This window comes from Eucalyptus grandis, chromosome 9, assembly GCF_016545825.1.
Source record: "Eucalyptus grandis isolate ANBG69807.140 chromosome 9, ASM1654582v1, whole genome shotgun sequence".
Lineage (NCBI taxonomy): Eukaryota > Viridiplantae > Streptophyta > Magnoliopsida > Myrtales > Myrtaceae > Eucalyptus > Eucalyptus grandis.
Genome location: NC_052620.1, coordinates 17,913,737 through 17,925,897, shown reverse-complemented (window position 1 = coordinate 17,925,897; position 12,161 = coordinate 17,913,737). Strand labels below are relative to the sequence as shown.

General features: G+C 36.2%; 1 protein-coding gene across 1 annotated transcript; it reads right to left on the bottom strand.

Moving 5' to 3' along the window:
* Positions 1–457: 457 nt before the first annotated feature.
* Positions 458–9,546, bottom strand: LOC104420346 (probable esterase KAI2). Its single transcript, XM_039302413.1, is given in 4 exon segments — positions 458–847; positions 849–907; positions 6,383–6,783; positions 9,491–9,546. Coding segments are annotated over 4 exon segments (906 nt in total).
* Positions 9,547–12,161: the final 2,615 nt, after the last annotated feature.

The following is a 12,161-nucleotide window of genomic DNA, read 5'->3' as shown; positions in this document are numbered from 1 at the left end:
CACATGGATATCTATAGGGTTAATGTCATGAAAAATGTCAAAATTTTTACAGGTGTATCATTAAATTTATTATAGTAGTACTGTTAAATTTGTCATAAGTATACCGATTTAGAATTTTTCGTAATATTTACCCTATGAATTTCCATGTGGACCACATTACCATGTGTCATCTAGGTAAGCAAAATTTGACAATAAAATTTGATGAAAGCTAATGAGAGATAAATTTATTATAAATATACCAGTTTTGGATTTTTCGTAGTCAAAAATCAGTTTAGGTAATTTATCATGGGTGTACCGATTTAAAGTGTTTCATGATAAAAAAAAAAATTAAGTAAATTTGTCATAAATGTATTAATTTAGGGTTTTTTTTGTAATATTAATTGTTATATTTAAGTGTTGTTGCAAAAAGAAAAAAATGAAACTCAAAAGAAATAAGACAAAGTAAGTTACATATGCACTAGGCCATAGGATTGCGGCAAATATGCCTTAGTAGCATTGGAATGACCATCTCCGGCGGCGAGCTCAATTGCAATAGGTGGCCTTCCGACGACATCATCTCAATAATCAACTTGCCCCCCAGATGTTGGTGTAAGTACCCGGACACTCCCACCAGCACAACCAAGTCCTTCATGCTTTAAATTATGTGGCAAGGCATATTAACCAAGCCGAGGTAAGGCCTCATATCACTCTGGAAAATGGTTCAGGCGATGCACAGCGCTATGTCGGGCCTCATGTTGAACAGGGTTCGGCTGAACTCCTGGACATACACTGAGTCCATGTCGCCGCCGATGACTAAAGGTGCAAAACCGAAGCACCACACCTTGTAATTCTCTTGCATTGCCTTAAAAGAGTTGATCGAGGTCTGCTTGCTCAAAGCCGCCATAGTACTCCGAATCATTCAAGTACCAACAGATAAACACATGCATGTGATCAACTCACCTATGTTTGCTTTCATGAGAAAACCTAGTATATATACATACACATATACAAATGTATATATAAGTATATTTTACCAAAAACTTCAAACCGATACGCTTGAGACAAATTTATCTTAAAGTACTTTTTTAACTAGTAAAAATCTCAAACTAATATAAATGTGATAAATTTATCTCAAACTAATTTTTTGATCATAAAAAAAATCATAAATTGGTACATTCGTGACATGTACCATTTGTTAATTTTTGTTGAATTGGATTAATACCATAAAAAGACCACAAATTGATACATATATGGCAAATGAAGGGTAAAACTCCAAATAAATACACCCGTCAACTGTCATGTATCATTCAACTCAATAATTTTTACAGTATAATCTAACGGAAACTAACAATGGGTAAATTTATCACAAGTATATCAATTTAGAGTTTTTGATAGTCAAGAAATTAGTCTATGATAAATATGTCACGTGCGTGTATACACTTTTCAATTTGAGGATGGATATTTCTTTGAAGGGTTATATTCCCTTTCATCCCTGCTTGAAAGAAACTTTCTCCAACCAATTGCGTGATTGGTAAGCTATAAACACGGGCGTCAATTACATTTCTTTTTTTCTTTTTCTTTTTTTTTTTTTGTTAAGTGTGCATGTTTGTAATATTTATAACTTGTAATCAACTAATTGGATGTATGATTGGATGAAATTTCCTCCCAAATATAACCCTTTGTTGAATGCTTTTGATATAAACTAACCATTTTAATTGTCGACGTGCAGTGAGATGAAACAAATGATGCCCGCATTATGAAAATATACGCATAGATGGTTGATTTTGTCTCTCAAACTCCAAGAATGACCCTCATTGGCCAAACGTTTGCTATGCTTTACTAAAAAATTAACTTCCGTACGCAATTGAGTTTAGCTGGTTACTAGGTAGCCGTTTCCCCAAATAATTTTCTCAACAATTCTAAAATTTTTGCTATGCTTTGACTTGATTGCTAAGGCACAAAAGTAAACCTCGAAACCATACCATTAAATTCAATTTTTAAATTTATGATAACTTGCAAAATATAAACAAAAATTGTCAAATAATAAATTAATAAATTACAACTTCTAAACTTCTCTCTTCTCTAATTTCCTAAAAAATCTCAATTAAAAATCAAACAAAATATTTTGTTTCTCATTTTCTATTAAACGAATTTGCTTCAAATGATATGAGCTGTATTTTAAAAAGTGGATTTCAGAGATAAAACTACGGGAAATACAAACATGCATTTCTCAAACAAGATGCACTTTTTATTCTTTTGCTGTACCGTTTAAATTTAGATTGTTCACATGATAAAATAAGTTATCGTTGAAATTATTTTGATTTGACTTTAACGTGAATGGGCAAAAAAAAAAACATTTATTCATTAACAAACAAAAAGCTGTACTTCAAAGACTCAGCATAATTCATCTAATACGATATATTTATCTTGTGGATTATATTTCAAATTAAATGGATAAATCATATATTTAAAGACAGAATAGTAGACCGAATCCACCTAAACTTTGGGATGGTACATGTTTGCTCCTGAACTTCTAACTATTATATACTACACTCAGAACTTTCATTTGTTACAATTATTAATTATGCTATTTTTCCATTATCATGTACAATGCACTTGACTTTTAGGCTCCGTTTGTTTCATAGAAAATAATTTTTGAGAAAACGTTTTCTGAATTTTCCACATTCATTTCACGGAAAATAAATTGCTTGAGGAAAACATATTCCATGAAGAGAAAAAAGTCTTCTAAATTATGGGAAAAGGTTTTCCACTTTTGAAAAGTGGAAAACATTTTCCCCACTTAATCTCTCTTATCTCACACCCCTATAAGCCCTCGCCTCCTCCTCCTCCTCCTTCTCCTCCTCCTCCTCCTCCTTCTTCTTCTTTTTTTAATTCGAATTATTTTTTAATTTCTTTATTTTCCTTCTTCTTCTTTATTTTTATGTTTCCTTTTTCTTTTTTTCTTTTTTGAAATAGAGTCTTTAATTATTTTTCTTTTTCTTACCTTTTATTTTTCTTCTTCCTTAGCCGATCACCACCACAAGCCAACTCTAGCCTTGCCCAAGGCCATATCCGATGAGGGCGAGGCTCAAGCTCGCGGGCCTCGGTGAAGCTTGGGCTTGCCTGGATCAAGCTAACCTCGAGCTCGCCAGCCTTGGCAAAACTCGAGCTCGCCGGATCTAGCGAGTCGCGGGCTCACCGACCTCGATAGAGATTAGGCTCTCCTAGATCAAGTCGGCGAGCTTTTAGCTCGCTCAATCCGGGCGAGTTTGTGTCCTTTAGGCTGGTGAGTTCGCAACTCGCCCGGATTGGTCGAGCCTCGACCTCGCTGGATCTAGCGATTACATCTTGGTCAACCGCTAGGCAGCTGGCCACATCAAGGCACGTGGCGGCGAAGAAAGGGGAGGAGGAAGAAGGAGGGAGGAAAAGAAAAAGGAAAAAATTAAAAATTAAAAATAATAAAAAATTGATTTCAAAAAATAAAAATAATGAAAAATTCAAAATTCAGAATTCAGAATTCAATTTTTTTTAAATAAATATATAAAAATTAAAATTAAAATTTTTGGTCAATTAAAAATATTAAAATTATTTTTTTGGTAATTTTTCCCAAAAAATCAAATTAGATAACGAATAATGGAAAACATTTTCCACTTAAATTTTGGGTTTCAACTAAGTACTAAAAAATATAATCATTTTCTTGGAAAATGACTTCCTAGAAAATACTTTTGAAAATGCGATATTTTCCGTGAAACGAACAGACCCTTAAACAAGTGTCTTGTCATCCCAACTTTTAGGTAAATCTCTATTCTACACTTAAGTGGTAAAGAAATATAGAAGGCGGAGAAAACTAAATTACCTAATACACTAGTAAAAGATGATATAGATACTGATAATAAGATGAAACAATAAAAATTTGTTTAAACTTGACAAATATGACTAATGTAATAGAACTAAATAAGATATTTAACAAAATAGATAAAAAGGTGAAAGCCCTCAAGTACAAAAATGTCAAATGACAAAAAATTGGTTCCTCATTATATATATTTAAGGGGTTAATTAATTTGAAAATGATTGATGAATAACAATCTCTAAAACTATTATAAAAGAAAGTGACGCTCTTAACTCATAAAAGGAAATGATTAACCAAAATTTAATGTGATATTTTAAAATATTTTTTCATAAATCATTTTCCATTAATAAATAATTTAAAAATACATCAAGAGTTCCCAACTTTTGTAATATGACCTTTTTGCTAAAGATGCCATTTTCCATTTTACTTAATCGTTTTTGTTTTCTTTAAACATCTTATTAGATCTAGTAATATTTATCAAACCTTAACATTTTTTTTTTTACTTTTGCATAGTATTATTAATTTTCATTTTTTATGATATTAATATTTTAGTTAATTTATTTGCCTCCATTTTCTTTGCTTTGTTTTTTTTTTTTTTTTCATGTCCATTGCACACGTGAACAAAAAATGTGGCTCAAACAAAATGAAAACTAGAGAAAATTGTCTAGTCTGTGCTAAACTTATTATACGGATGTCAATTCAGTCATAAATTTTCAATATGTCAATTTAACATTAAAACTTCGTGTAGAATTTCAATGTTGTCATTCTAATCAAACTTACTAGAAATCATTGATGTGACAGTCTAATTGGAATTTTATGCAAAAAATTAGGACTAGATTGACAAATTTGAAAATTTTATAACTGGATTGATATTAACATAATAGGTTCATGATTGATTGAATAATTTTCCCTGAAAGTATAAGGGTACTGCAAGATCTAGCAAACATATATTACCTCTAAAGATAAGAGAATTTATGTTATTTCCCTTTAAGGATACTTCATCTTTATTCTTTTTGGATTAAAATTTATAGGATGAGTAAAGAAACTAATGTTGGAAAGGATTATAGAAGTACATCTTGAGATATTTTACTTTTGTTATTTAATTGATAATACATTCAACACATCATATTTTTCTATTTTTCAAAAAATCTAAAAGAAATAGAATTTTGAGGATAATAAATCCATGAACTAGTTGTAATTGAACGTATATAGACAATGTGACAATTACAAGGTTGAGTGAAGTGCCATGCGATGTGCCCCTGAATAAATAATCTCTCAGTTATGGCTTTGACTATACCTGATGAATTCTATAAATTTAAACGATACCAAAGAGAATGCAGAAAAATGCGATGTGCGACTTAATGCGGTTATACTAACGAAAGCTAAAAAAGATCAATTTCAGGAGAGATGAGCCCTTTAAATCTTTCTGTAGGTAGCATAGATAGGAATGATCAAGTCTATCCACTCTGTTTCGATATGGGAGGCTTACAAATATGAGAGAGAGAGAGAGACCATCCCCCTCAAATCTCTCCCTAAAGCTTTTCTGTGGGAGAGAGAGAGAGAGACCATTCCCCTCAAATCTCTTCCTAAAGCTTTTCTGTGGAGCTTACATATCTCGCCCCTCACCCTCCCGAGAGAGAGAGAGAGAGACCATTCCCCTCGAATCTCTCCCTAAAGACTTTTCGGTGGAACTTGCATATCTCGCCGTTCTCCCTCTCTCCCTTCCTCTCCAAGCATAGGTTTTGGGTCTCTCTTGAATCTAAGCTTCAATATTCAGATAGTTATGACCACCGGAATGTCAAGTGCATACATTCTAACCCATGATGCTGAAATGATGCGATGCAACGACGTCTACTCAAGAAAACTAATATGCATTTTTTTACGGGAAAATATCTAATTCCTAAACTAATCATACATATGTCAATTCGATTTTAAACATTTCGATTTTACTAATTTAATTCTAAAATTTTACGCGATATTTTTATGCAATCATTCTAGCCAATTTTTACTAAAAATCGTTGACATGAGGATGTGCCATGTAAGATATCTAGCAATAACTGGACTGCCACATTAATAGTGATAAAAATTGACCGAAAAAGCTTAATTGGAATTTCAAGTGGATTTAGGACTAAATTGACAATATTAAAAAGTTTATGACCACATTGGCATTCACATAATGGGTTTTTAAGTTCTGGATAATTGTTCCCATTTTTATTGCATAGATTAAATATTCCAAACATTAAGCTTAGTAGCCTTTCGTCTATCTCTCTCTCAGAGGTTGTGGGGAGGAAGCAACCTATCTATAAACCTATCAGCCGATAAGATTGTAGGAAGATGGTAAGACTAAACTCTCCATACATAAGGGACAAAAGTAAAAGTTGAACACACGGCCCAGCGCCTCAAACAAATCAAGTATGTTTCCTAACACTAATTACCTGAATCTGTCAATCACATAGACCAATTAGCCCCTCTCATCAGCTTCCAACCCCCACAAAGGAATACTAAAATGAACTTGTTTCTGAAACGTGCACAGAGAAAGTTTCCCGGCTTACCTCGGCAAAGCGGCGAGCATGTTGATCTTGGAGAAGAGGTCAGGGCAGGCAATGGCGGCCAGGGCGCCGACCATGGTGGAGAGGGAGTGGCCAAGAAAGATGCATGGTTGGACTATCCCCAGCTCCTCCGGGATCGCGAGCAGGTCGTATGCGAAGCCCTCAAGGGATGAGTACCGTTCGAAGTCGAAGTACTCGGGGTTGGTGGTCCCCACCCCCATGTTGTCGTACAGCACGACCTGGCACGAGCCGACCAGGTGGGGCACGAGGTGCTTCCACACGGACTGGTCCGTTCCGAACCCGTGCGCGAGGACTATGATCTCGTCCCCGGACCCCAGGACCCGAACGTTGTGCGCCTCTTCCGCGATCCCCTTGAGATTGATCGCTTCTCCTTTGCTCTTCAAGCTTTAGGAGCAGGTTTGGACGTGCCTAAGAGACAGGCATGGCAATATGATAAATGACTTTCTTTTTTCGGTTTTCGTGTTTAAATGGTTTCTGAACTGCCGATTTGCTGGCGCTCTCCAGAATATGAACGTCTCAGTCTGGAGGACGCGAAATAGAAATGAAAAATGCATAGAACCCCGCATAGAAAAAGGCAATAATTACCGAAAGGGTTGACGAACGACAATATACGGTTGTCGTTTCTTTTTCTTTTGACTTGGTAATCGGTGACATAGAAATAATGTAAATGTACAAGTTATAATAAGAGATAAGAAATTATGCGAAAGGGAGAGTATTGTGTAAATTCTGTATGTAAAAGTAGTAGATCATGAGCTTATTTATAGGTTTTATTAAATGACTATCTTAATTAAAAAGATAATTATAAATCAATTATAATCAATCATGGCTATGAACAATCAAGAAAAATATACTCATAATCCTGAGAGAATAAAGAACCAAAGGAAATATCATAATCATCTTTATCATTCCCCTCAAACTCAAGTAACTTAAAAGAAGTTGACATGAGTTTGAGAAAATATTTAAAAAACGCCTCGGTTAGATTGATCGCATAATAACTTGCATCCGTCAAATCTGATAATGTAATTGAACCTATGTGAAAGAGAGCTTTCAAGGTGGTCGGCTTCCTCCCTCGATTTCTTTTCGACAGTCATGAACTTTAATTGGTTTTATAAAGTATATATCGCACTCATATATGAGTTTCAGACGGGGTTTGATGTCAATTATCATTACCATTTCATTAAGGTATCCACGGCGGGAGTTGTATTTAGATCGATTGGAGAGATATTAATTGAGAAAAGCAAAAAAAAAAAAAAAAATCACTTTAGACTATGAAAAGATGCACATCAAATTTTGCTAGATAAAGTTTAACGCACATTTAACGTTGGAGGGGCGACTGCCACCACCGATCCCAACTCCACTTGGGTCCGTCAATGAGTCAATGAATACACGCACCTACCCTAAACGGTCCTTAATAAGAGTCCGTTAGCTTATATTTTTTGCAATAACAGATGATTTAAAACTGTCGAATGTTAAAGTCGAGTGAGGCTGCTTCCCAGAAAAGTCTGCAAGCTATTGCGGCGTTGGAGGTGCTGCAGCTGGAAGTGCTCGACGAATGCCTCATAAAAACGGCAGCACTCCTTTTCATAGTTAAAACTGCTGCAAAGAAGCTGTACTAGATAGCACCTAGAAATAATTTGAAGAGCTCATAAGCATGTGGACCATTATAATACGATTTCATTGGACCAAATCTGAAAAATTAAGTATTTGATGCCTGAGCACGTTACATCCGAATTATAAAATCAGGTACGATTCACTGTATTTAAGAGTCTTCATGGATTGCCGGGAACACATCGATTGCAAGATTAGAATAATTGTTCCGAAAATTGGTCAATGGGGGGTTGAACTTGGTCTACCACGACCAGATTTTTGATATTTTTCTCTGGACAGTTGCAGAAACATGAGGTAGACTTTCTTTGTTTAAAAAAAATAATAACTTTTAGGAAAACATTTTTTTTTTAATTTTTCTAAATTCGGCTCACGGAAAATAGACTAGCAAAGGAAAATATTTTCTACCCATAGAAAAAGCACTTTCAAAAGTAAGGACATTTCCCTCCACTTTCTTCCACTTCTATAAGTACCTTTTTTCCACCAAACACCTTTTTCCTTTATTTTAATTTAAAAAAAATTAGCTTTTAATTATTTAAAGATTTTACCTTTTCTTTCTTTCTTTCTTTCTTTCTTTTTTCTTCTTCTTCTTCGATCGGCCATCACCATAAGCAAGCTCAAGTATTGCCGGTGTGTGGCTAGGCCCAAGCTCACCTAAGGCCCAAACTCACTTGAGGCTATCAAGCGAACTCGAGCCTTGCCAAATCTGGCTAGTTGGCATAGCAGCCCACTCGCCAAATCTAGCAAGGCCCAAGCTTGCTAAAGGGCATCGGGCAAGCTTGAGCCTCACTAGAGGTCCTCACTAGAGGTCGATAAGGCTTTGGCGACCTCAAGTGAGGCTTGAGCATTGCCTAACTTGCTAGGCACCTCGCCTAATCCAGCGAGCTTGAGCCTCACCGGCCTATGGCAAGGCTGAGCATGCCTATGGCCGGTAGGCGGCAATGGCCATGGCTGGCAATTGACCAAGGAATAACAAAAAAAAAAAAAAAAGGAGAATAAAATAAATATATTTTAAAAAATCAATTTTTGGTAATTTTTGAAACAACAAAAAATATTTTCTAATTCATTTTCAAGTTTCAATAAAATACTGAAAAATATTATCATTTTACTAAAAATAGACTTCCTCAAAATCATATTGAAAAACGTTACATTTTTTGCGAAATATTTTGGATGTTGGTCTCAAGGTTCAATTACCATTGATTGAAGGTCAAAAGTTTAAAAAAAAGCTCCAATCAAGTCTCAAGCTCATCATCACTAGTGAAATTCTAGGGTAAAAAATCTGGCATGGCTCCGACACGAAATTTTTAAGTCATTTGCCATGTGCAGTTTTCTAACGCCCTGAATCCCACAGAAGGCGAGTCCGAGACTCGATGCGACTTTTTTTAAACTCGAGTCATCAACTGCCAAAATCTTAAGTCCTATTTCCACGCTCCTTCCACAAAGACGTCCAACGTCGCTAAAGCCTTTTGGATGTGATTTACTGTACCAGTCCTCGTCAATTTGGAGCGAAAAGCATGAAACATGTGATGTAGTTCGACCCATTTTACCCAGCAAGTAATGTTCAAGGATTAGAATGCAAATTGCAACTTAACCTTACCAAACACTCGTGACTTCTTCTCCTTTTCTATTACCACGTGTGAGGGAAGACCAAGACATCAAAGCCGGCGTTTGGTTCCGTCACTTACGCGAAGCAGCTGGAAAGGTGGGTGACCAAGCGAACGAGCGTTCTAGTTTCAAGACAGCTGCGTGGAAAGATCACTTTGGACATGTGGTGCAGAAACCTCGTATAGGAACAACCGGTTGGTTCGGGATCAGAATCAACCGCCCCAAAAAAAATGCCGATTCAGAGAGTCAAGTCCACAAAAGCGAGACACCAAAACTTCCGGGTTCGTTTCCCCTATGTCCTGATTGAAGAAAATTCCGGGCGGTCCACTTTAATGGGCTGATCGGACCCGGACCCGGGCCCTGGCCTGAATCGACTCTGAAACATAAAGCCCGACGGATCAATTGGGCTGGAATCCCTACTTGGGCTTGCTCTTCGTCAAAGCACTCCCGTCGATCAGATTAAGAATAGATCATGTTCGTTTCAGGGATAACCATGCTTTGCATTTGACAGTTCCGAAAGCGACCCTTAATGTGGATTTGGATCGTTCCGAAAATAACCCTTGGTTAGCATCTATAAATTGCCCATCACAAAGCGTTATAGTTAGACATAACTCCGTGCTTTGTGCTGATTATTATACGAAATACAATTAGAGTACACAAAGACTAGTATAAGCACGGTCTTATGTCGAGGTTGCGTGTAATTATCGTCATGTCATTTTGTCATTGGGTTTGCAATGTCATGTTACATATTATTATTGACATGTCATTTTGCCATTCATGTTTTGAATATGATTTGGCATGACATGGCATCATATCATGTCACATGTGATTATTGCCATGTCATGCCATATTCTTATTATATTCTCAATTATAAATTTATTGTGATATTGCCATATCATGTCATTTTCTCATAATGCTTGAACTTCGAATTTGCAATGTCATGTTGTTTTCTTGCATGCTGAATTTTCAATGTTATTGCCATGTTATGTCATTTCTCATGATGCTTGGATTTTGAATTTGCCATCTCATATTAATTTTTCGTTATATATGCATTTCAAACTTGCCTTGTCAAGTCATTTTTCCATTCATGTTTTGAATTTTGAATAGGCCATGATAGTATCCTATCATGTGATTTTATCATTGTATTTGTTATCTTGTTACTATGTCATTGTCATGTCATGTCATTTTCCAATGATACTTAAATTTTGAACATTACCATGTCTTTTTTCTCAAATCATGATTGAATTTTGCATTAACATCTGCATACATACATACCGATGACATATTGAATTTCTGATGACATTCGCATACATCCTGACTCCATTAACCCACAAACGGAGTCATGCTACTATACACGAGATTATGACCTCGTTAATCACTACTGACGTCAAAAAGGTATTATGATGACATCTTGAATTTCAAAACAAAGGATTACATATGCTTAAAAAATTAATTGATGAATGATTTGGGACTAAACCAAAAATAAAGTTGCAACTTTAAAGGGCATTGAGGGATGATAATTCGTCTCATGTGTAACAGAGATCCCGGACCTAAAATTTCTAGCTTTGTCCTTGTTGTCCATTTTCTTTCACTGTCAACATGCTTGTGGTTTGTCTATTGTCTTGTTTACTAATGACTTTTGTTTTGACCAAACTTTATTCTTATCGATCGAGTTTATTACTTGTCGATAAGAAGCTGTTAGTCGTTTTTTTGGAGTCAATAACCTCATAAAAATTTATATTTGCCGAATACCCTCTTTCTCTCCCATCCCTCCTCTGGTCACCGCCACATCCTAATGCTTGGTCGCTTTTTTTGGTGCCAGCTCTAAAATCGGAGAGCCCTATACTGGCTTGCTTGCCCGGGGACTCACCCTTGACGCGAAAATACAGAGGGAGAAGATAGCATGTCACAAGAGGGGGGCGAGGTTCGGAACGCAAATGTGAGAGGTACGCCTCGCGCGCTGAGTTTCTAGAGATGAGGCCCATTGGCGAAGCCAAGTAAATTTTGTCAACAACGCAAAGAAAGGCGCCGTTTCACCTCACCACTTCTAGTACTCGAAATAGGTAAAGAACAAAAAATTAAGACAACATCAGGAGGGGTTTAGACTGAGTCCTAGAAGAAGGAATTATGCCTTAAGGATAGCTATTGGCCTCTTACATATCAAAGCAAGGACTTTTACAAGATTGAAAAGAATGATAGCAAAATTGCGAAGGAGTGAACTCGCGAAAGAAGAAGATAGATCATGGAAATCACGCGCAAAGGCCACGAACTAAAGTCACTGGGAAAAGGAGAGAATTCAAGAATATGTGCTTAAATTGTAGGGTTCCAAAGGGATTGGACCGGACATTACACGAGAAGGGGCATAAGAGGACTGTCACTATACTAGGGCAAGGGACCTCGCAGACTTTCATCTCAACTTCTCAAGTTCGTTAACTGAAATTCACGCCTTAGACCACCAGCTAGCCTTCTCCTTCGTGAAAGCACCTTCTGGCCATGCTTTGTCGCTCCAATTTATGAGGAAGATAACGCATCATAGTTGGAAGGGAGCCGCC